This window comes from Perognathus longimembris, chromosome 11 (assembly GCF_023159225.1).
Source record: "Perognathus longimembris pacificus isolate PPM17 chromosome 11, ASM2315922v1, whole genome shotgun sequence".
Taxonomy (NCBI): Eukaryota; Metazoa; Chordata; class Mammalia; order Rodentia; family Heteromyidae; genus Perognathus; species Perognathus longimembris.
Genome location: NC_063171.1, coordinates 35,194,615 through 35,221,134, shown reverse-complemented (window position 1 = coordinate 35,221,134; position 26,520 = coordinate 35,194,615). Strand labels below are relative to the sequence as shown.

The 26,520-nt window shown below is 40.1% G+C and overlaps 1 protein-coding gene across 4 annotated transcripts in view; it reads left to right on the top strand.

Moving 5' to 3' along the window:
* The window catches only part of LOC125359028 (carboxyl-terminal PDZ ligand of neuronal nitric oxide synthase protein-like), a 287,746-nt gene that overhangs the window by 196,077 nt on the left and 65,149 nt on the right, over nucleotides 1-26,520 (top strand). For 3 of the 4 annotated variants that reach the window (XM_048356476.1, XM_048356480.1, XM_048356478.1), the window contains 2 exons: nucleotides 995-1,087; nucleotides 18,936-19,009. In XM_048356476.1, coding sequence (XP_048212433.1) covers nucleotides 995-1,087; nucleotides 18,936-19,009 — 167 coding nt within the window. The remainder of the gene's footprint in view (nucleotides 1-994; nucleotides 1,088-18,935; nucleotides 19,010-26,520) is intronic. The other variant, XM_048356477.1, reaches the window with a different exon arrangement.

The following is a 26,520-nucleotide window of genomic DNA, read 5'->3' as shown; positions in this document are numbered from 1 at the left end:
TGGGTGGTGGTATAGATGGAAGTCTTGAATGTAAAAGGTCCCAGAGAAGAAAAGGTATGAGTTGCTCCTGAGTTACTTTAGTCTGTGGCCCAAATGTTTGATTAGAAAGCTTTCTGGATGGTGATGGGGAACAGATGAAAATAGTTCTAATAAGCTGAAGAAGTGCTCAAGGTTATGTTTGTGAAGAAAAGGAAGATTTAGAACATCAGTCACTAATAGCTTGACAAGCACAAGAAATTATTGTGAACGCATGAATGTGATAGAAAGATTTGGGATTGAGGCTGACACAAACATTCTTGTAGTCAGAACTGTGGTTGGAGCAACTCTGTCCAGGACTGAAAATGTGAGTTTAAAACATAGGGAATGAGACACAATGGCTCCCTTAAGATTATCATTTGACCGGTCTTTTCTAGAATACCCTCCAGCCACCCAAATCTTCAAGCCAATATGTCTATGGAAAGGAAGGCTTGGAGACAAACCAATAGATAAAGGAATTTGGGAACTGAACTTATGAGAAGTTAGAATTCATTTGTTTTGGGTGTATGAAAAGACCTGATGTGAAGACTAATGCTAGCCCTTCTTAATCTTCACTGGGGGTGGAAGGGGGATACAGAAGCATTATGTTAGGACACCTACCTGACCTAGTTGTTGCTAAATGATAAAATCAGTTATCAAGAGATTTTGTTGAGATTTTCAAGGTAAGCTATATTGTTGTTTCATCTGGATGGCTCAGGCTTATCTTGTTAGGATGTTTTAATTTTATTCCTATAGTTCCTATGATGGCTGGATAGTAGAATTGATGACCACTTGGGGTCCCTGTTCTAACTTCAAGGTTTCCTGAGACTTTACCTGCAGATATGCACCTGCTTTTACACCTCACTGAAATGCCCTTTATACCTATCTTCCTAGACCCCTCTGTTGCCTTCTTTGCCAAGTTGTGGGCTACCGGATGGACTAATTAGACTCTCACTCTGTGTTCTTTTTTCTTTTGCAGTATGAGTTTAAAGCCAAGAATATCAAGAAGAAAAAAGTGAGCATTATGGTTTCAGTGGATGGAGTGAAAGTGATTCTGAAGAAAAAGAAAAAGGTAAGTGGCTCTGAACTAGAAGCTATAGTGAAGAGGGAAGCCACGAAAGGAGGCATGGCATACCTTTTCCCTCTAGTGCAGTCTCCAGGCAGAATTAACCCCTTATCTGGTAAGGTTTTGACTAGCTGGGGCCAGTTGTCTAGTGGGACAATTGGTCAGTCAGTCCTGGTGTTCCACAGGTGATAAGTAATCTCCCAGCATCCTCATGGCCAAAGGATCTTTGCATTTTGATAATTTCCCTTTAAGCCTTTTTCTTCCTTTCATATTTTAAGACAGGGTATAAGTATATAGCTCAGGCTGCCCTTAAACTAAGTATATTGTTTAATCTGACCTTGAATTTGTGATCCTTGTGATCTCCCTGCCTTCTCCAAGTTGACCTTATAGTCAGTCATGTGCCATCATGCCTAGTTTACCTATGAGTGTTGATGGTGTGGAATTCTTTCAATTCAAGTGATATATGTTGAGTACTCATAATCTAAAAATCCATAATGTACCCCTCTGTACCAAATGGATACACCAAATGGAAACATTTTGGGTGTCAGAAAGCACTCAACACTGGGTGTTGGTGGCTCACTACTCAGGAGACTGAAATCTAAAGTATTGTTGTTGAAAGCCAGTCTGGACTGAAAAGTCCAGGAGACTCTGCCTTCAAAATAACCAACAAAAAGCAGTACTGGAAGTGTGACTCAAGGGGTACAGTGCCAGCTGAGCAAGCCAGCTATGGGAGTTCAAAACCTCAGTAACAACCCCACCCCCAAGTAAAAGTTTCAGATTTGGGAGCACTTGACATGTTTAGATGTAGAGATGCTTACTTGGTAAAGTCTATGAAAAGATTCCCAGATCCAAAAACTTCTTTGAAATTTGAAACATCTGGTCTGGCATTAAGTTAAGGCATAATGAACCTATATTATGTTTCATGGGAGCACAGACAAAAGGGAGTCTTCTCTCACAACTTCTTGTCCTCTTTGGTACAGAGCAATATTCAGCTCATTTCAGGTGCTAGGCAACCCCCAGTGTATGTTATAATTACATTAACAGTTGCTTTCCCCTCCCTTCTGCCTTCTGCCTTCTTCTGTTGGTAGCCATGAGACATCCTAAGCTATGGGATATCTAAGAGTATTGTCCTCTGGGAGTTCCTGAATAGGAGAAAATATGAAGTAAACTGATGCCTCTTAAGTCCCTGGGCTTAAAGTTATGAATTACCATTACTGTTAATTTAAGCAAGACATATTCTCAGAGGCAAAAAGGATCTAATCACAAGCACCCTGAGCTTGTGATTCAATGATTCTGGCTTTGATCACATGCACCATATTGCTTTATTCAGCCCTTCACATGAGGAGGGGAACTGGTGGTCAGCTTCTTCCTGAACTGACTGATAACACAATTGCCTTTTATGAACACTTACCAGGTGACATGATTCTTTAAACCCATTCACCTCCATCCATCAGTCTTTGTGGATGTTTCTCTTGGCGAGTGATTCTTCTCTCTGACCTTATTCTCTCCCTTGCCAGTAGTTGAGCTGTCAGCTTTTGAAATCACAAAACACTCTCTTTTAATTTTGGAGTTATGTGTCGTTGGGTGCTAACTCACATTGATAGAGCTAAAAAGAGGCTAATGTATGACTTGGACCAATCATTTCTTAGTTCACTCTGAGACTATTCTGTTTCATCATTAGCTTGACAAACACCTTTTCTTCCCACGGAAGACAAAGACATGAGAAGTGAGTCTGAGAGACAGTTGGCTAATTATAGGATAGGAATGTTTTCTGACAACAAACTGGGTGCTCATAGTGACCTTGTTGGGTAGTAGTCTTCCTGAAATCTGTTGGACAGGCCATAACAGTGTTTCCCTATATGACTCTCTGACTTCTACACTTTCATGGCTGACTCTCAGATTCTTCCCACCACCCCAGTGCGCATAAACTTCTAACTAATGTGATCTTTGTTTATCTTCAGTTAGTTTACTCTTCAGGCCCTACTGTTCTGAGAGCTGTTTTGTACCTCTTTTTTTATCATATCTGATTTTTAAATTATCTTTAAGTAGTTGTTCAAAAGACTTGCCATTTAACAGAACAGTTTATGAATACAATGTATCTTGATCAATATTACTCATTTCAACATTCTCACTCACTCCTCTCATACCCATTTTTTCCCTTACTCTTTTTTTTTTTTTTGCCAGTCCTGGGGGCTTGAACTCAGGGCCTGAGCACTGTTCCTGGCATTTTTTCCCCTCAAGGCTAGCACTCTATCACTTGAGCCACAGAGCCACTTCTGTTTTTTGGTGTTTTTTTTTTCTTCTGTATATGTGGTACTGAGGAATCGAACCCAGGGCTTCATGTATATGAGGCAAGGCACTCTACCACTAGGCCATATTCCCAGCCCCTCCCTCACTCTTTTTAATTTTGTAGGATATACATTAGATTCTTAACTGCATTCTTCTCCCCTTTTCTTCTTCATTAATCTACCCTTTTCCCCTTGGCCCCACCTCAACCCTTTTGAGTACACACTTCCTGGTGTTTGATTTTGGCTTCCTAATGAATTATACTATTTGAGATCTCCCTTGAATCTACCATTTGTATACACTTGCATACCACCCACCATATTTACTTAGGAGTTTATAAGCTGAATCTAACTTCCACATATAAAGGAAAACATGTGTCTTTTTTCTCTCTGGGCCTGACTTACTTCACTTAATTTTTTTTCCAGGTCTTTGCATTTCTTTACAAATGGTACAATAGCATTTATTCTTTTTTTTTAACTTACAATAGCATTTATTCTAACAAGTGAGTAAAATATCATTTTGTATATGTCACATCTTGATCCACACATCATATCCAGAATATATAGAGGACTTAAAAAATTAAATTCTCAAAAAAAGCCCAATTAATAAATGGGCTAATTAGCTAAAGAGAGTCTTCTTAGAAGAAAATATAAAAATGGCCAATAGACACATGAAGAAATGTTCAACATCTCTGGCCATAAAGGAAATGCAAATCGAAACAACATTGAGCTTCCACCTCACCTCAGTTAGAATGGCCATTATAAAAAACAAAACTTTAAGAGATGCTGGCAAGGATGCAGCCAAAAGGGAACCCTATACAGTGTTGATGGGATGTAAACTTGTTCAATCACTCAGGAAAGCACCCAGCAGTTCCATTCCTAGACATTTCCCCAAAAGATTACAAACTAGGAGATAGAAAGACACAAGCACAACCATGCTTGTTGCAGCACTATTCACCATAGTCCAGGTGAAGAATCAGCCCAGATGCTCCTCAATGGATGAATGGGGAAAAAAAAGTGTCATATATTTTGTTCCTCTTGGGTAACACAGTATATGTCTTATGTTTTCTACTGGTGGGTGAATTCATGATTTTGTCCTTTAAGAACAGTCTTATTTCCCATCTCTTTCATGGGTCCTGCACTATATGTGGTGCTATCCCCCCACTCTTCACATGGGAAGACAGGTTAGATTGCTTACCGTATAAGAGCAGCACCCTGTTGGGGTATCACCTGGGAGAGAGGCCATCCATTTCCCTTCATCCAAATACAGAAAAGCTAAATTTGAACATGCCTCTGAGGATGTCCAAGGGATCTTGTGACTTACTTTGAAAATCCATGGACAATGTTTGCTCCTCTGCTGGTCTAAAGGAGGTGATCTAGCAGGTATGTCCTATATCTGATTTTTTTCAATGCCAGGCTGGGAAAGAGGAGTCTTCTCTCTTATTTCCTCTACTCACCACCCACGCCTGGTGTATCTGTTTCAGGACTGTGGCTCTGATTTGGATAATGCCTTTAATTATAGTGTGCATATTCTACTGCCACTGATAGATGAATGCACATTAACAGCAATCAGCTTTTTTGTCATCTTGTTCTCATGTGACAGCCCCCGGGTATCTGCGATGTTCCCACCACACTCGCACACATACTCTTTCTCTGCTATAGAGTTGGGAAGGATGACAGTAGATATGCCATGATATAAAAGTACCATTTCCTCTGAGGAAAAATACCATTTCCTCCAAGTGAGCAGATGACACTGATGACCATCATCATTAGGTTAAAGCCTAAAGCTCTGGCCAGGTAACCATAATCATGACAACAACATGGCTTAAGTTCAGCCATACGCAGCAGGACCATGTGCAGCCTGACATCCTTACTAATTAGTAACTGCTATCCCAGTTGGTAACAATATTGACTTCAGTATGCTGATTTTCACTGGGTCAGTGTGACATGCTGGAAGAAGTCCTTGGCTGTGATAAGAAGACCTGACTTCTGAGTATGGCTCCATCCCTTCTTGGCTGTATGCTCTGAGCAATTCTTTTTGCCTCTCAGAGCTTCAGCTATAAATGGAAAAGTTGAACTGGGTAATCACTTTAACTTTTTCATCTCAAAAATTCTGTATCAGCTCTGAAATGGTGTTTTTAATGGTTATGTGTAAACACAGGCCACCTGTATGAATTCAGATCTTTGAGAACCCATTAGGCTGTAGAGAAGGCAAGCTGACAATGCTGAATAGGTTACTTTGTCATTTTCTTCCAATCTCTTAGTCCAGAAAGAGACACTGCCAGGTCACACACCTCCCAGAGCAGCCATTAGGCTGCTTCTCTCTTCTTAGATCATCATGGCCAGTGATGGAGTACTTCCTGGCTGAGGAGAAAAGTGTGTTTACAGATGCTTCTGCCTCTCAGTGAACTTACTAACATCAGTGGCCATCTTTGTGAGCCCAGTAATTTCCTGGACACCTGATAACATATTGGATGTTTTCAATAATTACTTAATTTTCAATGGTTACTTTTGTGTGATGCTGTCAAATCAGGAAGAAATAAGTACTAAGCCATTGAGGATAGTAAAAGTATTCATTACTTTTGATGATCATATCCTCTTCCCTTTCTCTTCTCCTGTCAATCTGTCAGTTAAAAAAAAAACAAACAGAAAGAAAAATAAAGGATGAGAGCATTTCCCCAACACAGAAAGGCTGCCACTGAAATTGCTAATTTAGATTGCAGTAATAGGACTAGTTCAGATCCCTCTGATCTTCAGATGTGTTATACTATTGTAGGCAGTAGCCAAGCATGTTATAATCACCTTATTGAGATGTAAAAACCCACCCTTGTGTGTCGGGCTAAATTTCCATGTCTCCTTTGGGGAGATGCCAAGCCTATAATTGTGGGGGACACTCGGCTCTGCGCGCTACTCCCGCCAGTGGGAGGGCAGAGCGTGTCCCGGTTGGGGCTAAGCTGAGATGGGATAGGGCTGCCAAAACCCCCCGCGTCCCCAGCCTCCCTTACGTTTAAGAGCAGACACTGGACACGGAGATTTCGGGGGAGCCATCTGATGGACTACCGACTTCCAAAGACTTTATTCAAGGGAGGGGTTTATATAACAGTAATGGTGGCAGGAAGAGGAGGGACTAACTGGGTATTAACGATTGGCTAATGAACTGTCCATCACGGTGATGTCACGGAACTTCCCACAGAGGCCCGGCCTCTTGGCTCGGCCTCCTGGCTCAGCCAGCGCCATGGTGGCACATGTGCTCACAGACGAGAGGCGGGGCTGGTTTGGCTGCCTCTTCCGGTTTCGGACCTGGAAGGAGGTGGGACTGGCTGGCAGCCAGCAGTCCCAGGTCTTAAAGGTATAGCCATCCCCTACACTTGTGGTTTTATTTACAAGTGTCTAAAATGCTCTCTTGAACTGATGCCAGCAAATAATGAATCACAAATTCCTTCTGTCTAAACATAGAGTTCCCCTATGACCCAGCAGCCCCACTTTTGGGCATCTACCCAAAAGACCACAAACAAGAACACACTAAAGCCACCAGCACAACAGTGTTCATTGCAGCACAATTTGTCATAGCTAAAATATGGAACCAACCCAGATGCCCCTCAGTAGATGAATGGATCAGGAAAATGTGGTACATATACACAATGGAATTTTATGCCTCTATCAGAAAGAATGACATTGCCCCATTCATAAGGAAAAGAAAGGACTTGGAAAAAATTATACTAAGTGAAGTGAGCCAGACCCAAAGAAACATGGACTCTATGGTCTCCCTCATAGGGAATAATTAGCACAGGTTTAGGCTAGTCACAGCAGAGGATCACAAGAGCCTAATAGCTATGCCTTTATGAACGCATAAGATGATGCTAAGTGAAATGAACTCCATGTTACGGAAATGACTGTTATATCACAGTTGTAATTACTTTGAACATGCAATGTGAAACCATAGCTTCTATTGTTGATGATCCTCTTGTATCTCCTTCCTGTGGTTGTACCTGCACTATCACTGTATCTCATCTGAGTACACTGGATACTGTATATACTGGTATTAGAACTAGGGAAATGAAAGAGAATATCACAATCGAGAGACAAAGGATAAAAAGACAAACGACTCCAAAAGCAATACTTGCGAAACCATTTGGTGTAAACCAGTGGAACAACTCATGAGGGAAGAGGGAAAGGGGGAGGGGGGAGGGGGGAATGAGGGAGGAGGTAACAAACAGTACAAGAAATGTACCCAAGGCCTAACGTATGAAGCTGTAACCTCTTTGTATGTCACTTTGACACTAAATAAGAAAAAAAAAATTCCTTCCGTATCTCAGGTTAAATTTGTAGCATGAACCCACTTACAAAGACAATTAGTTTTGCTTTGATATCTGTCAAACTGAACATTTTCTTCAACTCTCAACTAGACCTAAGTAGTTAAAATTTCTGTGTATGTAATGATTATTGTGATTTTTGAGTCACATAAAATGGTGTGACACCATTATTGAGGAGTGGAATCCTGAGTAAGAAATATTAGTCTTGAGCTTTATCTGATGATTTTTTTTTCCTAAGAGGCCCTCCATTTCATGTGATTTCTCTTGTAAAGTAGTAACTTAGTTGAGATCCCCTAGGTGATATTCTAGAAATACTCTGTCATTCCCATTAACAAATCTTAAGTAGCTACCATGTTTTAGGAACTGGATGCAGATACTTAGAAATATTAAATATGGACACTTTGTAGAATTTTTAAAAATTGTTTTGTTTTTGTTTGAATTAGTCTTTCTGTGTAGCCCAGGCTGGTCTCACCTTGTGATCCTCTTCACTCAGCTTCCTGTGTCCCGGGATTTCAGGCATGAGCCAACATGCCTGGCAACAATTAACTTTTTCTAATGGTACTACATACATATGGCGGGTCTATTAAAGCTCTTAGAAAATGTCATAAAGGTTTTTTCTTTCTTTATGCTGGAGATTGAATTCCAGAGCCTCACTCATGACAAGCACTTACTATACCTCTGAACACTGCCCGCACCCCCACATTAAGAGTTATTTATCTCTTTCTCCAACAACTTGCAAGCTTTTGCAGGGCAAGGAATATATCTTTTCTAAAAAAAAAATGGCCTTTGATATTTTTAAGACAGGATCTTACTGTGTAGCCTCAGCTATACTTGAACACAGAACCTTCCTGCCTCAGCCTCCCAAATGTTAGGATTGCAAGTGTGTAACACCATGCCTAGCTTCCTAAAGTCTTATTTTATCTGCTTAGGAAGATAGAAGTAGAGAGGGAACAAATTGACAGCAGTAATTACATATGAGGGTGATAATATTAGAGCAGTTACTAAGCTGCTAATTTCTAGCCTTGTTTGGTGCACTTTGCATTTATTCAGTTCTTACACATCCCACAAAATAGATTTGCCAAGGATCTCAACTCCTACTGGTGGCAAAGTCAGGATTCAAACTAGCCTATCTTTTGCAAATACTAGATAGTTTCTTTCTCTTACCATATTGCTGTGTGTGTGTGTGTGTGTGTATGTGTGTATGTGTATGTGTATGTATATTTGTGTGTCACTGCTTTATACTCCTTAAGGTAACTAATGCTTAATTAGTAGATCCAAGATCAGCTGAGTGCTGAGAACAAAAGGAAGATGTTTCAAGTCCAACCTAGGCAGAAAAGCTTGAAAGACATCTTCTCAATGCAGAGCTAGTCATAGTAGTAAAGTGAGACCCTTATCTCAATAGTAAAAGACTAGCTGTGGTAGTGTGTGCCTGTGATCCTAGCAACAACAGGAAGCCCAAAGTATTTGGACCATGGCTTAGGGACATCACAGGTAGGAAGAGAGACTAGAGTCTCACTTCCTAAAACTACCAGTGGGAAAAACAGTATTGAAAGTAAAGATTAGTAGTAAGAGTGCTAGTTTATTAGCAAGTGCCTGGCCCCGAGTTCAAACCCCTGTGCCAGGAAGGTTAAAAAAAAAAATCCAGGATCTTGAACTTTGAACTTATACCCTATCATAGCAGCATCATACTACAAAAAAAATCCCACCCAAGAAATCATGTTAATTACTAAGGAAATATAGACCTCTCTCTGTATGTAACTGCGAAAAGTAGAAATGATTTGGCCTTACCTTGATATGGTTAGATATGGCAGTAGAGGATGAGAAATGTCCCATGACTGAGCCTAGAACATGCAGAGAGTTACCCACAGGGCCAGAATGTGAATCTCTGACTTAAAATGAGTATAGTCTTCTTTCTACCATATACTTTTTCTTAGTCTTTATTTCCTGATAGTTACTGCTGGGATGAGACATCATTGTGTGAGGACTATTATTAGCATTTCAGTTTTGAAATGCATTGTCTTGTAGCCACAAGTTCTATCTGAAAGTGGGAGATAGTTTTATTTTCAGTCTAATCCCCTTCAACCTAGAAGCATAATAATTTATCAAGCTGAATTTATATAGCCTTTACAAAGTTCTTCATTTTATTTTTACATTTACAAAAAAAAGTCAGCATTGCTGTAAGTGCATAGATAATGCTGCATGAATAATTGTGAAATTTGCAGACTTGGGGATGCACTTACTGATGATTTGCAGTAGGGATGGTAAATAAATGTAAGGATAATTCCTTTGTCCATTTTTGGATTCCTAAGGGAGAGCTCCAAAGATGTCAGATCCATTTCCTGCTTCCAAAAAGAAGGGAGGGCCACTGTAATGATTATTCATGACTGTTTTCTTTGGTTGGCTCTGTTCTCGGCAGATCTACTTCTGAACCAGTTTTCACATGGTATTCTCTGTCGGGAGCTTTCACAATGACAAAACAGCTATGAGTTTCCATGGAGGACGACATTTGTACTCTGTAGATAAAAGAAAGAGAAGGTCCTATATCAAGGATGTACTTATTCCATTCAATGGTCTTACAAAGGTACATACGCCTTTTATCTCCATCCTCTGTTAAAAGCACCAAGCTTCCTGACAGTATGGAGTGAAAGTCTTTGATTTCATGACTTAGCGTAACGAACAGATCATAAGGACTAGAGGTAGAAGAGATGGTCTTATTTATCACTGAACTAGGTGACTGTGAAGGGAAACAACTTACCCTCTGAGCCTCAGTGTTCATCTTTAAGATGGAAGTCAATTATAATAATCTAAAAGAAAGCATTATGGGGCTGGGGATATAGCCTAGTGGCAAGAGTGCCTGCCTCGGATACACGAGGCCCTAGGTTCGATTCCCCAGCACCACATATACAGAAAATGGCCAGAAGCGGCACTGTGGCTCAAGTGGCAGAGTGCTAGCCTTGAGCAAAAAGAAGCCAGGGACAGTGCTCAGGCCCTGAGTCCAAAGCCCAGGACTGGCCAAAAAAAAAAAAAAAAAAAAAAAAAGAAAGCATTATGTAGAAGCTTCTTTCTCTTTTTCAAAGTGAAGCTCACACTCCAAATCTTCCCACCTCATCCCTCTTCAGAAGTGGATTACAGGCATGCACCATGACAGCCAGCAGTTCCTTGCTTAAATAGATCAATGGACTTCCTTCCCATATCAACCAGGCAACTTTTTGAAAAATGATTCTGGGGTTTGATCTCAAGGCCCTATGCTTACTAGGCAGATGTTGTACCATGTTAGACTCACCTCAGCTCTCTTTTTGCTTTAACTAGGATTGTAGGCTTTTTCTTGGTACTGGCCTCCTATTTACACCTCCCAAATAGCTGGGTTATCAGGCATGAGCCATCAAGCCCAGCTTGACTAGGAAACTTCTGAGAATAAAAAATGAAGCATGTGAGAAACTTTCCTGTTTCTTTCCTTTCTCACTTTCTGAGAAGCAAGTGCCAAGACAGTATTAAATGCCTGTGGGAGAAAATGGGGAGAGCCTAGGTAACACTGGGCTAGCTGTCAGGATGCAGGGCAGGACTGCCTCTGAGTCCAGGAGAGAAGGAAGGAAGGGGAAAGTTACTTAGATAGCAGTGTTGATGTTGGAAAGTCAAGGCCATCAATCATTTTACAACCAAAGTCATCCCTCAGGGATACCCACCGTTTCCCCCAGGAACAAGCCTGTCTCAGTCTCTCTCCATACTAAGTCCTGGGCTGGGAAGGATTGGTCCCTTCATGGGTGCAAGGATGTTCCTGGTTAGTGAAACTCCCCATGAATGGAGCTTCATACATACATTCTCATATCAATACCTTCTGGTATATGAAGCAAAGCCTTCCTTCAAGTTATCTACTCTATCTCACCTTTAAAAGTGCCTTGGAGTAAGGAATTTCTCAAGAAAGAGAAGAGAGGAGTGAAGAGAGCACTCAAAGGGCTGGTTAACCAACTTGAGTTCAGAGAACCCCTAAAAGGTTCATAAGTGCCATGGTTGTTGTTGGTAGGTATGAATGGGATAAGGATTAAGAGACAAGAGTTTAACATGTATGTGTGCACAATTGGGGTGTGTTAAAATGGCAAGCAGTTGGTTCTGCATATCTATTCCACCAGACACTGCTGCCCACTCATGAATTTTGTCCTGTTCCTTTGAAGTTGTGGAGCTAGTGAGGTGTGGTCTCCCTGGACTTAATCTCAAGTGCTTATTTCAGGAAAGCAGGAAGGTAGAAAGGGAGGGAGGAGTGGAAGGAAGAAGACTAGCTTCAGGTGTAGCTTGGAGTTATGTAAGCTTTCTGAAGTTATTAAAATAAGTTTGGTAGAAGTTACTATTAAGTCAGTAACTACCTATGGATGAAACCAAATTTTTTTTTTTTTTTTTTTGCCAGTCCTGGACTTGGACTCAGGGCCTGAGCACTGTCCCTGGCTTCTTTTTGCTCAAGGCTAACACTCTGCCACTTGAGCCACAGCGCCACTTCTGGCCGTTTTCTATATATGTGGTGTTGGGGAATCGAACTCAGGGCTTCATGTATGCAAGGCAAGCACCCTTGCCACTAGGCCATATTCCCAGCCCTGGATGAAACCAATTTTGATTTTTAATCCTATGTGACCCAGTCATTAGTTTTGCTGCCTACTTTTCTTCTCTCTCACTATAATTTTTCCCCTTCAAAGAGTTGTTCTCATATGGAAAATTGAGAGGAGGTGATTTATGTTGCTTTTTTGCTTTTCTATAACATGCTAATAAAATATAGAAAAACGAGAAACAGTTTCAGATAAACTGAGAATCTTAATTTTGATTCAATCAAGACATTGGTTGAGATAATTGAGGCACAGCCTTCCTTGAGCCATTCATGAAGCTATGGTGACTCTAAATTGTATGAAAAATAGAGTCAGCACTGGTGTAAGAATCAGTAGAACAACATCCTGACCAGACTACTACCTAGGGTGACACTTTACTTGGGTAACTATACACCTCCTGATATTATTAGAAAAATGTGGGTGCTGAGGAAGAGTGTAGAATGGATGGGGAAGGGGTTCAGACCTTTCCATTCTGATATTCTTGGTTTATCACTGCACATTAAGGAGATTGACTTTAAAAGTTTCAACTGTATTTGTCTTAGTGTCTTGAATAACCAAACCATTACTCTCCCCTAAACCCTTTGAGTTATTTTGATAACTTCCTGATTTCCTCTTAGACTTATCAGGCTTACCCAAGGATCAGAACAAGACCTTTAATGGGAAAGGACTGGATTTTGAGTAGACTTTCAGAAAAGCAAAATAAGTGGGTAGAAATATCTTCATAGGTTTGCCTCCTTCCTCAGAATATGCTATCTGGATACTGGAGTGTCTCCTAAAAGAAAGCTATTATTTTCTAGCTTCTATAGACTTTGCCAGTGTTTGTTCTTATTAAATTAATACAAAGTTCCTGGAGCTTCGTCTCTCCTTTTATTTAGGAATGTCAAAGAAGGAAAACAATTGTTTTATGTGGCATTGTAACTTTATTCTTTTAATGAATGTGTAAGTTACATTCTTTACAATTATAAAGAGGCTTTTCCAGGTTCCCCCAGATAATGGAAAGCATAATGCTGGGAGAAGAGGAAACACAAGCTGGCACTTGATGCATTTGTGATGTGTGTGTGTGTGTGTCTATCTGTCTCTGTGTGTGTATGCGCGTGTGTGTGTGTGTGTGTGTGTGTGTGTGTGTGTGTGTTGGTTATGGAGCTTGAACTCAGGCCTAGGCTCTCTTAGCTTTTTTCACTCAAGGCTGGCACACTACCACTTGGCCACAGCTCCAGTTTTGGCTTTTTTTTTTTTTAATGATTAACTGGAAATAAGCATTTCATGTCTTAACTAGCTGTGAATCTCAAGCCTCAGAACTCAGCCTCTTGAGTAGCTTCTACGTAGCTAGGATTACAGATGTGAGCTGCTGGCACCTAACTACTAGTACTACTTCTTTTCTGCTCTTTTTTAATTAGCTTTGCTGCCAGTTTGAGTAGCAATTTGTACAGCAGGTCACAAAAACCATGTGCCCTTATTTGGGGCTCAGCTAAGCCCAGCCTAGGATTTGATATTTATTCTGTAAGAAGAGAATTTGGGGCTGGAAATGTGGCTTAGCAGTAGAGTGCTTGCCTAGCATGCATAAAGCCCTGAGTTTGATTCCCTCAGCACCACAGAAACTAAAAAATCCAGAAGTGGAGCTGTGGCTCAAGTGCTAAAGTGCTAGCCTTGAGCAAAAAGAAGATAGGGACAGTGCTCAGGCCCCAGGGATGTCAAAAAAAAAAAAAAAAAAAAAGGAAGAAGAAGATTTTATTGTACCCATAAGGAGCTGGTCTTTGAGGCATGCAACTCAGAGATTGAGTGGCATCATGCAGCCTGCAGTGGTATATTCCCTCCTGTGTAACCAATTAGGTGCTGGTGATGAGCCCAGTCAGCCATAGGGAGGTTAGCGAAGTTGGTATTATTAAATGCATACAGTATAAGCTATGTTGTTACCTCAGAAAGAACCCATTTCAGGGCTGCTGTCCTCAGGAAGAGGCAGCAGATGTGGCAGTGTTTTAGAGTTTCATGACATCATTGGTGTACTGTGAATGAAAAATCACAGCAGAACAGCAAGGTCTTCCAGGAGAGACTTTACTGATACTGAAATATTAAAATAATCAAGGATCTAGTCTCTTGGAGCAGGCAAGCCTCTGCTATTACCTGCCAAGTATGTAACACACATGATACTGTCTGCTGAGCAGCATGGTGGGTGGGCCCCAAGGCTTGGAGGTCATGAATAGCATCATGCTCAGTTGATTGGCTCTGGAATCAGGGGACTCTCCTGTGCCAGGCCTGCATGAGACTCCAGAGGAGAATGTAGTCTGTGAAAGACACCCTCTTGCTGGAGATTTCAATTTATCCTTCCTTTGGTATACAACAGTGGCTCTCCACCTTTGTCAGAATCACCTGAAATGTTTGTTAGTGCTACATATTATTTGGACCTCACTTTAGACTTAGTGTGTGCTCTGAGATCGAGCCCAGGCAATGTTTGTTGTTATTTACTGCTTTGTTTGTTAGTTATATATAGGACTGAAGGAGTGGCTCAAGTGGTACTTACCTAGCAAGAGCCCTCCCTGAGTTCAAACCTCTGTACCACCAAAGAGCATTTACTTGTTTTTGTTTTCGTGATGGTACTGGGGGCTTGGTGTTTTTGCTCAAAGCTGGATCTCTAGCTACCACTTGAGCCACATTTCCACGTCCACACTTACTTTTTAACATAAATCAGCACTCTACCTGAAACATATTAATTATATCTATTTAGGCAAGCACAGGCTATTTGTCCCTTGGAATGAGTAGCTACCTCTTACTGCTAAATACAACAGGAAACCCTGGACAGTATATTTAAAAAAAACAACAACATAAGATTCCAACAGGTGTTTCAAAAAAGGTCTCAAAAAATTAGACATAGAATTTACCTATGACCCAGCCATACCACTCTTGGGCATCTATCCAGATCATTACAAATCAGAATACTTTAAAGACACTTGCACATTCATGTTCATTGCTGTAGTATTCACATTAGCCAAGTTATGTTAACAGCCCAGATGCCCTATAACATATGAGTGGATCAATAATGTGCTGTCTATATATACACAATGGAATTTTATGTCATTTTCAGGGAAATGGCTAGACCTAGAACAAATCATGCTAACTGAGGTAAGCCAAGCTCAGAGAGAGAAATGGCACTCTCATATGTAGAAGCTAGTTCTAAAATACAACTGGATATGATAACTTACACAGGACTCTAAGCATTCACACACAGACTAAAGGATACCCTTAGGGAAAGAACACAAAGGTGTGACTTCTCTGAACATTTAAAATACTGTTTATTTAAGCATACTCCAGGAAATGGAAATATGCATTTTTGTTGTTGTTGTTATTGGTGGTGAGAGTAGTGGTGGTAGTGGAGTTTGCATTTTCTTTGCTTATTTTTCTTTTAGCGGAGCAAAGGCATAAGGCACAGAAGGGGAGGGAGGAAGGGTAAACAAATGCAATCTTGCTATTCAGTATATACTAAGCGTAAAATAATCTATGTGACTTGTGGGCAGGAATGGAAGGGAAAAAAACTGAGGGAAAGCAAAGGAATGGGTAACATTGTGCATAAAAAAAAAAGAAATGTACTCATTACCTGACTTATGAAGTTGCAACCCCTCTGTACAATACCTTAATAACAATAAATTATTATTATTATTATTATTTTTTAGTGGAGAGAAGACAGCCTAGCTAGGAACCTTAGAACCTGAGAATTGTATAATTGTGAGTTCCCTGATTTTTTCCTTTGGTTTAGGTATCCCAGACTCAGTCTGATCAAACTGGTAGTCAGATATGCAGCAGGAACAAACACAAAAGCCCACTTTCTTTTGCCTCAAGATGAACAAAGGGGCAGTGTGGCAAGGTAGAAAGCTTTTGGATAATAAACAATCTTCCAGCCAATCAGCACCAAAAAAACCAACCCCCTCTGTCTTCAACAAGCCAGCATGTCTGAGTGGGATCCTAGGCTTCCACCACAGCTAGGCCATAGGTGCTCTATCTATCCCCACTGGATGATGTCTGAGAAGAGCATTAAGACTTCCCTTCCTTCCCTCTCCAACCTTACCCCTGCTTCCCAAGTCATGCCAAGGAACCCAGACTTCACCACTGCCCAGTAGCCATGAGGGTAAGCAGTGATGCCATAATGTATAGTGTCAGTGGAGGACACTTAGAGACAATGACAAGACACTCCTTTCCCTGACACCCAAGGGACATTAGTGGAAGCCTGCAACTAGGGGAGCCATAACTGCCCCCATACCCAGCAGTGACAAGTCCTAAGTATGAGGAAAACTCACCTTCCATGCAAAAACAATAGATGCCAGCAGCAGGGTGATAGAGAAGCTAGAATAAACTGACAAATATTTTAAAGTAGCAGTCATAAGAATGCTTCTGCAAACAATTGCAAACATCTTTTGGTGGTTTGTTGTTGTTGTTGGTTCTGTGGTTAGATGGCTCTCATGTTGTTGCTCAGGCTGGTCTTGAACTCCTGGGCTTATGGGATCCTGTTGCCTCAACCTCTGTTGCATGCTGGGACTTTGCTCATATGCCACCATACAAAGGAAGTAAAAAAAAAAAAAAGTAGAGTCTCAGCCAAGAAATAAAGAATTAAATGGAAGTAGGAGAACTAAAAATATAATAGTTCAGATAAATTCAAAAGATGGGTTCAACTACACGTAACTAGTGCTTTGTCAGCTTGGCTAACAGAATTAAATGTACAAGCAGAGTATGTTGTTATGACTATGACTGTGGCTTAATACATGCTTTCATATTGTAAATACATGATTATATCTTGCTGTTTAAACAACTCCCATGAAACAATTGTGTTGTGTATTTAAAATAGTCACCTATATATTTGGACTGTAATTCTGAAAACATTTCAATTCATCAGCTGAAATCAGCCTTGAATGGATGCTAAGAGGTTACTGAGGCAGCTAGAGTACCATGAAATGGTTTTGCTGGGTGAAGAGTAACACCATGGCTGGAGCAAAGGGCACTGCATGAAACCATATGTGAATCTGAGTCAGAGATGCAATTCATAGTCCCGGGCTTTGAGGGAGATCTTAGCAAGTGAGGTATACACAAAAAAGTAAATTGTGGAAGCAAGAAAGTTGGAAAACATGTCAAGTGAGGGATGTTTGAAAAACCTAGGATTGTTTAGCATAAAGAAGTTTAAGCTTGGGATAGAAATGTGGCTTAGTGGTAGAGAGAGTACTTGCCTACCATTCATGAAGCCCTGGGTTCGATTCCTCAGTACTACATACACAGGAAAAAAAAAAAAGCCGGAAGTGGCGCTGTGGCTCAAGTAAGTGATAGAGCACTAGCCTTGAGCAAAAAAAGAAGCACAATGACAGTTTCTATGCCTTGAGTTCAAGCCCCAGGAGGGGCAAAAAAAAAAAAAAAGATTAAGCTTGTGTATTTATCTGTCTGGAGGGGTTCTTACTTAGAGAAGGAACTGGTTTCCTTGCTCTGTGTTCTCAGGAGGCTATGTTAAATGCTATAAGGTAGTGAGGAAATAAATTTTAGTTATAGCTGAAGTTTTGTTGCCTGTGAAAGTATCTGAGTTCATTAACAGTCAATACTTGAAAACAAGTCTATATCTATTTTCTGTGTTGTGTTCATGTTGAATTTTCAGAGACTGAGTGGTGCGCAGGTATGTACGCGTGCATGTGTACATGTGTGTGGATGCATATGCGGTATATTTAGTGTTGTGTTTGAATAAAGCTGTTGGCAAGACATTTCTTCCTGGTGTCACTCTAAGGACCTTAGTCTCTAGTCTCCTCAATAATCTCCATGCTCTGGTATTTTCTGGCATGTTATGGTCATCCCTTGCATTCTCTTGAAGAAATCCACCTAACTAAAAGTGCTCATTAACCTAGCATGTACTTCCTTTCTCTGATCTCTCTTGAGTCCACCTTTGATTGTACATTCATGCTCAGTTTCTCTGGATAGCACTGCTCTGTGAAAAAGACCAGTGGAGGTGGAACAGGAATCTCAGTCTGTGCACCTGAAGATTGGACCTGGAGGGAATGTGGTTGGATTCAGACTTCTGGTTCTTCTCCTCTGTGTTAGGGTGCTATTAACCTCATCATGCACTATACTTTGAATGATCTCATCTGCATTCCTATCCTCATCCCTAGCTGTTTGGGGGAGGGGGCAGGTCTTCTGTTCTAAGGAGGACAGGACCATAGTCAAATGAGTATCCTAGTTCACTTACCTGGTTTGTGTGGAAATCACTACCTCCACTTTAAAGGAAAGATTGGTGCTAAATTTCAGTGCGTCTCACAGCATCCCTCACATATCATAAAGGCTTGTTTTTGCCCTGCTCAATTTAACTCCTCTTCTTCTACTCCTCTGGAGTGATAGTGATATATAGACCTTTTTTTTCCCTTGCAATTTCTCTAAGAAATTTTGATTTAGTCTGCCTGTGGTCCTCCAAAGACCTCCTAACCCACCCCCTCCCCCCACCAGGTCCTGCTGAGACACTTTCCTAAAGTGCTTAGAGAAAACTGATTGGACCAGATACGGGACATTCTCCACTTGTCCTTTTTTAGCAATCAACTTCCCGCCTCTTAGAGGAAAAAGGCCAGAAGCAAAATGCATATGTTTGCATAGCATCAGTAGTTCAATGTATGCCCTGGATCAACGCGAAGGACAAGCCTAACTTATTCATTTACAGCTTCTTTTATTGCAGAAAAAGGAGTGGACGTGGGATGAGAGCAAGATGCTGGTGATGCAGGACCCTATTTACAGGTAAGAGCCCAGCCCATGCTCCGGAGAATGCTGAGTCCCAGGGTTCTTCTGCTGTCCCCTGGAGCCTTCTGTGGGTCCAGATGGGTATAAATAAACCTCTACTGCTTGTCCTTTCTGAGACCTGCTGTTTTCCGTAGATGTAAGTACAAGAACTATTCTGCTTTATCTTTAAGATTGAAAGGAAAGTTTGTTGTTGTTTTTTTCTGGCAGTTATTTCCCCTGTTTAAGGGCACTTATGAAGAATGCCTTCAGATCTCTGAGTTGTAATTGGAGAATTGCCCTAACTGAACTTCTGTAGTAGTTCATCATGATAAATAAGGTAACTGAGTTAGCCCATTCTCCTATGCTACAATTTCCCACAATTGTCTCTTCTTCCTTTCCGAGCATAGGCATATGCTCAATTTCCAGTGCTATCTATGCACAATCTCCAGTGGTATGACCTGAGTGTTAGGTTTCTTCAAAGTTTGTATGTTGAAATGTTTTCTGGTGTGTGTGTGTGTGTGTGTGTGTGTGTGTGTGCGTGTGTGCGCGCACACACGTTGTTTTTGTGGGTATAGAGGTTTGAACTCATAACTTCAAGCTTTCTCAGCTTTCTTGGCTGGCATTCTACCCTTTGAGACATACCACCTTGGCTTTTTTGCTGGTTGTTTTAAAAAAGGAGTCTCATGAACTTTTCTGCCCATGCAGAAACTGTGCTCAAACTGTGATCTAGATCTCAAGTGTTAGCCACTATTGCCAGGATCACATTAAAACCTTTAACCCTCAAGGTGATAGCATTAGGAGGTGGAGTTCTCAGAGGTGATAAAGCGATGAAGATAGATTCTCCCATATAAAGGGGCAGGGTCCCTCTATAGCTTGTCTCTTTTTTTTTTTTTTTTAACCATGAAGACACAGTTGGTAGGCACTACCTATAAACTGGAAAGTGGACTTCCATCAGATACTGAAGGTTCTGATCCCTTTATCTTGGACCTCCACACCTTCAGAAATTAGAGAAATAAATTTCTACTGTTATGAGCCACTGCTTTATGATATTTTATTATTGTAGACTAAATGCATACCTAAGAGCTGATTTCAGTGAGTGGGATTGGTATGATTTCTATACAGGTTAGATAGCATTTTAACAACAGTAAGCAATAAGCCAAGACACTTTTGGAAATCATGGCAGGACCTGGCTTCATGGGTGTAAGTCTATACTGTATTTCTGAAGCCATCATACCTGTAACTCCTTGTTTCATTCACTGGAAGAATGACTGATTTGGTGGAATTTAGAGACCTAAGCTAAGGTTTACTTTCAGTTCCCTCTCAAATTATTTCCATGCCTTTGTTGCCAAAGTGGATAAGAATTAGAATTCAGGGCTGGGGATATAGCCTAGTGGCAAGAGTGCCTGCCTCGGATACACGAGGCCCTAGGTTCGATTCCCCAGCACCACATATACAGAAAACGGCCAGAAGCGGCGCCGTGGCTCAAGTGGCAGAGTGCTAGCCTTGAGCGGGAAGAAGCCAGGGACAGTGCTCAGGCCCTGAGTCCAAGGCCCAGGACTGGCCAAAAAAAAAGAATTAGAATTCAGCCATGAAGTTGACATCATGGTGGTTCTGCCTTTGAATGGAATTTCCATTCATTCAAACAAGCAGCAAGTACTCTGTTGGGTCATTTAGTAGATTACTGAAGTGATTGGGCCTTGGCTCTTGGGGAGTTTTAGTCCAGTGTGGAAACAGACACTGAATATGTCACTGACGGACTGAATTTCTTCCTGTGTTCCAGTTGCACTTTCAATGTTTCTTGAAATTATCGTTTTAGTGTGTTTTTGGTAGATAGATAGTTAGGGGGGGGTATATGTACATATAATTCATTTAATATGTCACTCTTGACACTGGACGGTAAGACTCTTGAAAAGGAGAACTTTTCCCTGTTCATTAAGCCTGATCCATGTGAAGCACTTAAAAAATGTGCAATGGTAGACACTGGTGGCTCATGCCTGTAATCCTAGTACTCAGAAAGTGGAGACTGGAGGATCATGGTTTGAAGCCAGCAGAGGCAAGAAAGTCTATGAGACTCATCTTCAATAAACCACTTAAAAATTGAACTAGATCTGTGGCTCATAGATAGACAGAGTATTAGCCTTGAGCAAAACAACTCAGGGACAGTGCCCAAGATAAATGCATTGAATTGGTATCTGAAAATTAACATAAATTATGGTGATTCACAAGAGGGAACAATTACTCTCACTAGTGAAGAAAAAAGGTTTTAAGAAATAGATTGTCTCAGAACTGGGTTTGAAGAATATAAACAGACAATCTCTCATCTGCATTTTATAGAAAGGAAAGTTTCTGTTTTTAAAAAATATGACATTCAAAAAGTAACATTGGCATTATATAGTTATACTTGATATATATGTGATATATATGTATCTATGTGATGCATATACATATAATATTATTTATATTACATATGTATATATATTTCTTTTTGTTGTGGACTGCTCCTGAGTTTGAATTTTACCTTTTACTAGTTGAAAGAGAACACTTTTTCTAAAGCTTTCTTATATCCCATTTAAGCTGCTGATTTGTAAACAGGCATAATGGTATACAAAAATCAAACATCTTTAAAGTGAATAATTTTGATATATGTACAGTTGTGAAATAATCACTTCATTCAAGATGGTTAACATTTCTATCACTTCCCAAGGTATCCTTGTACGGTTGCATAATCTTCCAACTTTACCACTCCTTACTCTCCTGCTGAATCCGTCCTTCCATTATTTCATTTTGAGAATTCTTTCTACATTCTGAATATAAGTCCTTTATCAGATCTTTTATTTACAAATATTTTTATCCTCAAATCTAACTTTTTAAATAGAGTCTTTTGAAGAACAATTTTTTTAATTGAGATAGAGTCTTTGTAAGTAGTTCAGGCTGTCCTTGAACTCATCCTCCTCCTACCTTGGCCTCTGAGAGCTGTGATTATAAACATGTATCACCATGGCCAAAGTTTTAAATGTGAATTGAGTCTACTATTTCAGGTTTTTATTACCTGGATTGTGCTTTGGTATCATACCTATAAAGTCAGTGCCTTTCTGTTTTCAGCAGAGTGTGATGTTTTTAAGTGTATAAGCCAATCTTATTCAACTTTTTGTATCTCTATATTGTGCTGAGATTGAATCTAGGGTCTTCTAATGGTTAGGTAGGTATTCTACCATTGTGCTACATTCTCAATGATTCAACATTTTTTAATATGATATGAGAAGTGGATAAGAGTGATCTTCCTCTTCTGCCTACCCATACCCTTCTGCTTCTACCAATAAATATCCAGGTTTTTGTAGCCTCTTGCTTGAAAACTATTATTTATCCACTGATGTGTCTTTCTACCTTTGCTAAAAATGAGCCAATGTGATGGCTAATTTCTGGATCCTTTATTCTATTCTATTCATCTATTTATATTGAAATTAAGTTGTAATAGTCCAACTTTTTCTCCTCTATCAAAGTTTTCTTTCAATTACTATTACTGTGCTATATCTGTTCCATCTATTTATTTTTAGGAAGAAACAAATACATTAAGATGAGGTATACCAATTTTTTTTAATTTTTAAAATATTTCTTTGGTCTCAAAACTCACAGTTGTCTCTGATTGTGGGTATCATTCTAATCTATCAAAAGGTCTATGGCCATACCACCCTGAACGCACCTGATCTCATCTAATCTATCAAAAGTTAGCAACCTGCACTTATGAACAAACAACTGAACTTTAGTTAGTGTACTTTTAGATATTTTTTTCTCTGTGTGTGAAATTGTGGTATTTTCATCTATGTATGTGTGTGGGTAGATAAAAGATTTTTTTCTTCTAAATTTTATATGTTCCATTTTATCAGTGAGAACAGCTGTCATGGTTATAAAATGGTAACAAATATAAGCTTTACATAGCACTGTTTTTCTGCCCTTATGAAACTACTCTGGATTAATCCAGTAGCTCTGGTAAAGAATACATAATTGCTGATGGCATTAATAGATCACTGGATTTCTTAAATGTTCACTTTAGGAGATCTCTTCTAGTATAAATGCATTCTTCCTAGTCAAGGAAAATGCTTCTATTCACATCAGTAATGATGATTTTGTTTTCTTATTACTTCAAATTCTATAGTTAAATATTTTGCACTCCATGCAGAATAGCAGAATATTTCATTTTATTTATCAAATATAACAAAAGTCTTACCATATTAAGTGTCTAAAACCAGGGCATTAATTACAGTTACAGTGTTGTACAACCATCATTACTATCAATTTCCTTGATGTTTTCATCACGGAAAGAAACTCAGAAACCGTTCTGTAGTAACTCTCCAGTAGTCTCTTCTCCTAGCCCTTGCTGACCTGTGAAATCATATAACTATGTTGAACATTTTGAGAATTTTTCTCCACTGTTACAGGATACTTCTGTTTCTGTGAAATGGTTTGATATTAATGTTCTTCAATAAGTTGAAGCAAATTTCTTTATACAGTTATTTCCCATTCATTCCTAGCTCATATCTCTGGCAACACAAAAATATAGGTCATATTTCTCTTTCCTTCAGTTATCCAAGGTTCCCAAAGCCATTCTTTTAGTATATTTTTTCTAAACTTCTTAATTTCAGAATATTGTATTTCCTTTTAATATATGTTATAATTTGAAAGGATATTTCAGAGTATTCTCATTGTAAAATATAGAAACACAAATTTATTCCTACAATTCAGACTTTTACAGTCTTATTTTTTTGTCAGTTGTGGAGCTTGAACTCAGCGTGGACATTGACCCTGAGCTTTTTCATTCAAAGCTAGCAATCTACCACTTTGAGCCACAGAGCCACTTCTGGGTTTTGAGTGATTAATTGTAGATAAGAATCTCATGGACTTCTCTACCTGGACTGGCTTCAAACCATGATCCTCAGATCTCAGCCTCCTGAGTAGCTAGGATTACAGGAATGAGCCACTGGTGCCCAGCAATTCTATAGTCATTTTTAAAGAATTAGATCACTGCCGGGCTAGATTTACCTCCCCTGGTGCGGGGATGCTAAGCTTACTCCCTTATCAGTGCTCCCCTTTTCACCCTCTCCCCTGGGCACCCGACCCACGGGCAGCCAAGGTGGAGCGAAGGGACATGGGCAAGCCTAAAGTGCACATGGCCGAAAGAGATCCCCTTTTCCTCCCTCCTTACCCACCAAGGAAGCCAGGCGCAGACAGATCTCGGAGACGCTTCGGAGAGCAATCTGATTTAATCGGGAGAGGCTTACAGTAATATAATGATGATGACGAGGATTGAGCATGAGCCGGCGATAGGCTGGCGAGTTTGTCCATCCAAGAGCCGCTCCCAAGGACCTCCCTCATGGGCTAACATCACTTCCCATAGTACCGCCCTCTGGGCAAAGCCCGCAAAAAAGGGAGCACATGTGCTCGCTGGCACAAGGTGGGGGATGGTCTCAAAGCTATCCCTTCTGTTCCCGGACCCAGAAGGAGATAGATGTGGCTCACTTCCACACTGCCCCAGTGCTGGGGGAAGGGCGGTGTCTCGGGAGCGCTCTCATCGCCCTTCCCCCCTTAAGGCCAAGATGAATCCCCAACAGATCACATTCTCATTTGTTTATTTGTGTAATCAATTATTTTGATTTGTAGGGCATTGTGAAGTTGTAATATAAAATCCTAGAACAATTCACTGTAATTGTCTTGAATTGTTTTACTTATTTTTACGGTTTTCTTTTTTAGCTTAAATATAGGAATATATGTATGTATGTATGTGTGTGTATATATGTATATGATTTTTTAGATTTGATTCAGTTTCTGAATTCTTATGAAACCAAGTTCAATCAGAGAAGCAAGACAGAAATTAATAAGATGTGATGAGGAACTTATTGTAGGAATTAGACTTATACAACTGTTGTAGCTGTTGGGAAATAAAGGATCCAAAAGGGATCCGAGAAAAGTCATTAACCAACTGTGGTGTGAGTTAGGAATCAGAGTTTGCAGAAAGCCAGGCATGTACATGCATCAGAGCCCGACTAGTTTAGAAATAAAGCAGGGACAAGTACAGAGTCTATGGGAGCCTGCTGGCTCTTAATGGTGTCTACCTTTGAGTTTGCAGTAAAGCTTGGACCTGGGTTCACTGTTGTTCAGCAGAATTGACAGTTATGAAGGAAAACTGGATATTCAGAAAATCAAAGACTAACTTTAGAGAAATTATTTACCAAAACCTTGACACCTATCCCTTCTTGCCTCTAACCATCGATGACCTCCAGAGAAAAATAGCTACCATTTCAGTCCTGTTTCCCAAATTTCCTATCAAGTTCTCTTATGGGCAACATACACAGGAGCTTTACAGGGAAGAGGATAGTGAAAGACATAGTTCTAACTTGGCTGAGTTGACCCAGTGTAACACCACCATATCAGGTTCTAGTAACAGGTTAACTAGCTCTCCTGGTTTTCTATTAAGTGCAACTTCAATGAGAATACTTTCGTACAAGTCACTGATAAGGTTGAGAATAGAATGGAAATGTGTCTGGAAAATACTTTGTTTTATTTTCTCTTGACTGATTTTGGTTTTTACTTCATTAACATGCTGATTTTGCCCTTTCTTGTTTCAAGGACATGATTCCTGTGTGAGGACAGAGAAAGTTAAATAGTATTAGAGTAGTACTTGTGCAAGTATGGAAGTCACTGTGCTTTTGAATTTCATTTTCTTTGTGTCTCTGACCCTACTCATTAGGCTCTGATAGAATAATCACGTTTGAATAAATCTTCCTCTGTGACATTTATATTAAGGATTAGACTGACAAACAAAAAGTCTTCTTTAAAATTTAAAGCTAGGAGAAGTAAATTAATTTAATTAATCTCTCATTCTTCAGTTGTTAGTTTCAATGATCAAACCAGGTAGAGCTATCCCCAAAGCGGGGGGTCCCAGCCAGCCCCCAGAAATGGCCTCAATAAACACCCAAACAACTGGGAAGATGATTAGAAAGTAACAGACATATGCCCCAACTTTAACCTTCCACACTGATCCATGCTTTACTTTTAATCAATTACTCAGAGCTAACTGGAAAAGGGCAGAAGTGCATAGAGAACTATTGGCACTGTTGTTCATTGTGCTAGGAACTGGACGAAATAGTGATATGCCATTTTGGGTTCAGTCAGGAGACAGAAACTATACAGTAATATAAACAAAAGTTTCTTGTTACTTGTGAGATAGAGAGAGAAAAAGAGAATCCTAGATAAGGCAATCTTGGAAGGCAACTTCTCCCTAATAAACTCTTCTGAGATTGTCATGTAATTGCAGCTATTAGAAGGAAGACAGTTAACTAGGATGTTTAGAGCAGAGCTGCTAGAAAGCAGAAAGCAAACTCATAGGGAATGGGTGCAGGTGGTCTGGCTGGGGGGTAGGAATGGGGAAAGGTGTTACACATATAGAGTCAGAGTATGGCATGAAAGTGCAGTGTCTGCCTTAGGAGATCCACAAGAGACCAACTGGGTAGGGGTGGGAACAGACTGGTACAGAG